Here is a 4,265-nt window from a genome sequence, read left to right on the forward strand (position 1 = left end):
TTTCACACACAAAGCTGAAACACGCTGCAGAACCCTTCACCAGTCTTCCATGGATTTAGTTACTCAGTGATAAACAAGTCACTGAAAAACTACTGGAGAGGAGAAGTTCATGCTGCTGACTCAGCTAAGTCATCCCTTTAATCTAAAACTGATCCTGGAATTATGGAAAATGCAAATATTTATAGAAAAGAGACGACTTGTACATGGTAAGACTGTTTGGGAATTGCTTGAGTATTTCAATCTGGTATCTAGCTTTAAGTACAAAAAGAATTAGAGCTCATTGTTTCTAGACAACTTGTCATTTTCCTAGGCACAAAAAACCCCCTGTGATTTTATCCAGAGGACAGAAACACCTTTTTGGGGTTTGGTTTGTTTGGTTTTTTTTTAAATGTATCAAAGTCAGAATGAGAAAAATCTTGATGTCACCTCTAACACCCCAGAGTCCCAGTAAAGTAGTAAATATTTATCACTAAACTACAAGGAGGAGGTAGAAAATGTGGAATTTGGCAAATAACGTTTTACATTAGTACCAAATTCAACCTCTCCTTGCAGAAATTACAAATTGGTACCAGGAGGCCCGTGATGCCTGAAGATCTGAAATGTGACAAACACTATATTGGCTGCGAGTACAGCAGCAAAGTATTTACTGGTGTCTCAGTTACACTTACAACAGTTCTCTGCTATGATTCCATTTTACAATTTCTTCAGGCAACTTAACAGTTCCTCTTTATCCATGTGGTATCCACTCTTCTTCCATTCATCCCGTAACTGCTGCAACGCTGTGCCAATTTCTTTTCCAGAAGACACACCCATTTTTCTTAAATCATGGCCACTAACAGGAAAAGAAGGAACAGTCCATTGCTGCAGTTCTCTTAGAAGATGTTCTTCTCCTTGGTACTTTAGAAGCTCACAGATCTTGGAATTTGTATTAGCTTCCCTAGACTAAAAGAAAAAGAAAAGAAGGGATTCACTATGAAACAGAAGAAAACAGCTCAAAGTGTGCTCAACATGGTGTTATTCCCACGACATCTGACTAGGCAACACCTGGACAATGATTTGGAACTAAGACAGCGAGGCTCTCTCCTGCCTCACAAGTTTTAAAACTCAGTAGTCCTAGCTTGGAGGTTCTAGGAGACACGTGGAGATGTCTTGAGTCTCAGGTAGCAGCTGTAACCACTATCTTCAGCCTCCAACTGGAGAGGAACAATTTACCTTTCCTACAGGAAATGGGCTGCACTGCAGAGACCGCTGTTTCTTGCCTTCAGTCTCAGGCACTGCAATAAAAGTGCAGAACTTCACCTGAAAATTACGTCAGCCTTGCTGGGGAAGAAAGTCACAGGCTGCCTGCTCCACGGTACTCACAACAAACACAAACTGATGCTTTCAATACACAACTCAAGGAGCTGAATTTCACATAAAAAGCTGGAGGCTCTTGAGGTCCAGATCCCGCCTGGTGTTTTAATGCAGAAGGGGAGATTGGTTGGGACAATACAGCAAACTGACAGTCCCTAGGTGTGTTCACAGGAAACCTCAGTTTCAGATGACTGAATATGACATTTTTCAGCCTGACTAAAAGGTAGGGCTTTTAAATCCAGTCAAAAAATGGCTACAGAACACAAGGAGCTCAGAACTGCTAAAAAATACGGTGGGATTTTTTGTTTGTTTGTTTTAAATAATTTCTTAAAAATTAATTTAAAGCCTCAGTATTTTGGATTGGGAAAGAAAAAAGCTATTGAACCCAAGTAGAAATATTTGCTATTTATTGCAAACCAACTTGCCAACCAAACTCCACTAAAGGAACAGGATCTTTTTATACCAAAGTTTCTGCTTCATGTTGTAGAGAGAGGCCAGGACATTTACAACAGCTCTTGATAATTTCTGGTCCTCTCTCCAGAGGAAAAACAAAGGGGGAAAACCAAACCAACCCCAGCTTAAGGTAACTGGGATCAATAATACAGAAGGCTACTCTTCCAGTTACTGTGACAATATTACACTGGTAACAATCCAGATTTGGCTGACACTTTTTGTCAGCACATCCCATCTTTGTGATGAAAATACCATGGTCTTTAAAACCTTGGCAAAAATTTGCCTGAGACCAATAAAGAAGCCTGCCAATGAGACAGCTCTTCCTTGTCTCTTTAAGTCCCTTTCTTTCCACTAGGCACTGTCATCTCTGCTACTCTGTAAAACTGGAAACTCAAAGTTTTGCTGTGAAGAACAAAAGAAAGTGATATGAAATACACTTACATCCATGATGAAGTCCTGATATGGTCTAAGTGGTTCTGGACCCGAAGCTTTGGTTAACTCTTGCCGGTGCTTCACTAAAAAAAGGCCAAGGTTTTTTTCTTCTTTTGAGATTTTCAGCCTTAGATCAAGGTTTGTGACATCATCCTTCACCTTGAACAGTGATGACAGAACAGTCATTGGTTTTGGACACAGATTTTGAATATTTTTAGTGACTCTGCCAAATTCCTCTAAATTTCCATCAAGTGGTAGTCCTAAAGGGATACAAACACAAAAGTGCAAGAAAGAGCATTGGTAAGAAATGTAGCTGTTAACACAGAAAAAAGGAATCTAATTTCTTTCCAGGTAAAAAGTTTTATCTCTCTTTGCCATCTTGCAGTTCTGTTTGTATATAATATAGGAGTAGGAAATCAATCTTCATTACACTTTACCTATATATTGGGCAATATCCAGCTCATACATAAGTTGAATCAAATGATTTACGTGGTTTCCAAGAAGAATTTTTTTCAATTCCACCCAAATCCTTTCTCCTGATATTCCAGCCAAACCTTTGGCATTTTCCTTAACTGCTTGCAGTGTACTAGGTTCATGATCACCAGGTTTCTCTGCGATTCTTCCATAAAACCTGCCCAGAGAAAAAAAACCTCTGTATGTTAGACTGAGAACGATTATTCCATTTATTAGTGCTATTCAGAGAATCAGTGTCATGACAGAGTTAAATATTCTAATTTATACTTCTGGATAAAACTTGACAATATGACAATTACAACTCTTTTTACATCACTGGTCTCTTTTTGCATGTTTCTGAAACATTCTACACTGCCTACTTCATTTCTTTAACTAGTGAAGACAAAACCTAGTACCTGAAATATCTTAGGATTCGTAAGTAATCTTCTTGTATTCTCTCACTTGCCTTTCCTACAAATCTAATTTTCTTGTTTTTCAAGTCTTCATATCCATTGAAAAAATCATACAGCATCCCATCCAAACCTAGAAAAAGAATGTAAAAAAAGAAGAATATAAATTTACAAACATGGCTAGCTCAATTAAACACTCTCCTTTGAAAATACAGGAGATAAGTTGTGTGATTTGACCTGGTTTGTCAAGTATATTTGTATAGACCTGTCAGCTGATGATAGCAGCACAAACAAAACTGAAACAGACTGAGAGAATTTACTGGCTTAACTTGAAAAGCAGAGTTTCAGCTAAATATTTACTTTTGAAAGAATTTACCTAAAAACATGGAATTGACAGTCAGATCCCTCCTTTCAGCATCCTTCTCCCAGTCAGTGGTGAATTCAACCTCTGCATGTCGTCCATCGGTGACAACATCTATTCTAAGAGTAGTAATTTCAAAATTCTGTTCATGGAGCTGAAAATCCCACAGACAATGTTATTTCAACACAACCAGGAATAGAAGTGTAAAAGCTGAATATTTTTTTAGCTTCATGTTTGTAAACACTTAGTGCTCAAGCTGGATACACGCAAACCAATGCATACCATGTTTTCACACAGAGCAGCTAATCAAGAAAGTAACATGCATTAAGATAAGGCAATTAACGGAATTATACAAACAAAAAGTAATCAAAAAGTCACTCCATACTTCAAAGTGGGGTCTCATTTAAACTCTTACTGTGGTACTTTAAGAAAAGAAGGAGCATGCTACCAGTTTTCTATTGAATATGCTGCACATCCACAGATACAGTTAGAAAAGATCAAAGTCAAACCAACCCTGGCAGTGATGGTTCCATGTTTTTCTCCTTTATTATTGATCAGACGAACACCAGCAGATGTAAACATTTCCTTCATCTCTGCTGGTGTAGCTGTAGTGGCAAAATCTACATCTTGTGGTGTCATTCCACTTAGCAAATCCCTCACAGCACCTCCTGCTATTCTCAGCTCATAGTTCTTCTTCTCAAACAATTCTGGGAAGGGAAGGAAAATCATAAAACACTCTCTGAAATAAAAAACTATAGCACAATGTCAGCCATAACCCACTGTCCTGGTGTGAGCTGGGCCAG

The 4,265-nt window shown here is 38.3% G+C and overlaps 1 protein-coding gene across 1 annotated transcript; it reads right to left on the reverse strand.

Annotated features, from left to right (window-relative positions):
* Positions 1 to 673: 673 nt before the first annotated feature.
* On the reverse strand, positions 674 to 4,169 carry TRNT1 (tRNA nucleotidyl transferase 1; the record flags this gene model as incomplete). The annotated part of the gene is made up of 6 exons (XM_010164152.2): positions 674 to 942; positions 2,248 to 2,498; positions 2,676 to 2,869; positions 3,108 to 3,234; positions 3,478 to 3,616; positions 3,976 to 4,169. Coding segments are annotated over 6 exons (1,154 nt in total), but the record flags the coding sequence as incomplete, so codon positions are not given.
* Positions 4,170 to 4,265: the final 96 nt, after the last annotated feature.

This window comes from Antrostomus carolinensis, unplaced genomic scaffold, assembly GCF_000700745.2.
Source record: "Antrostomus carolinensis isolate BGI_N321 unplaced genomic scaffold, ASM70074v2 Scaffold28393, whole genome shotgun sequence".
Classification (NCBI taxonomy): Eukaryota; Metazoa; Chordata; class Aves; order Caprimulgiformes; family Caprimulgidae; genus Antrostomus; species Antrostomus carolinensis.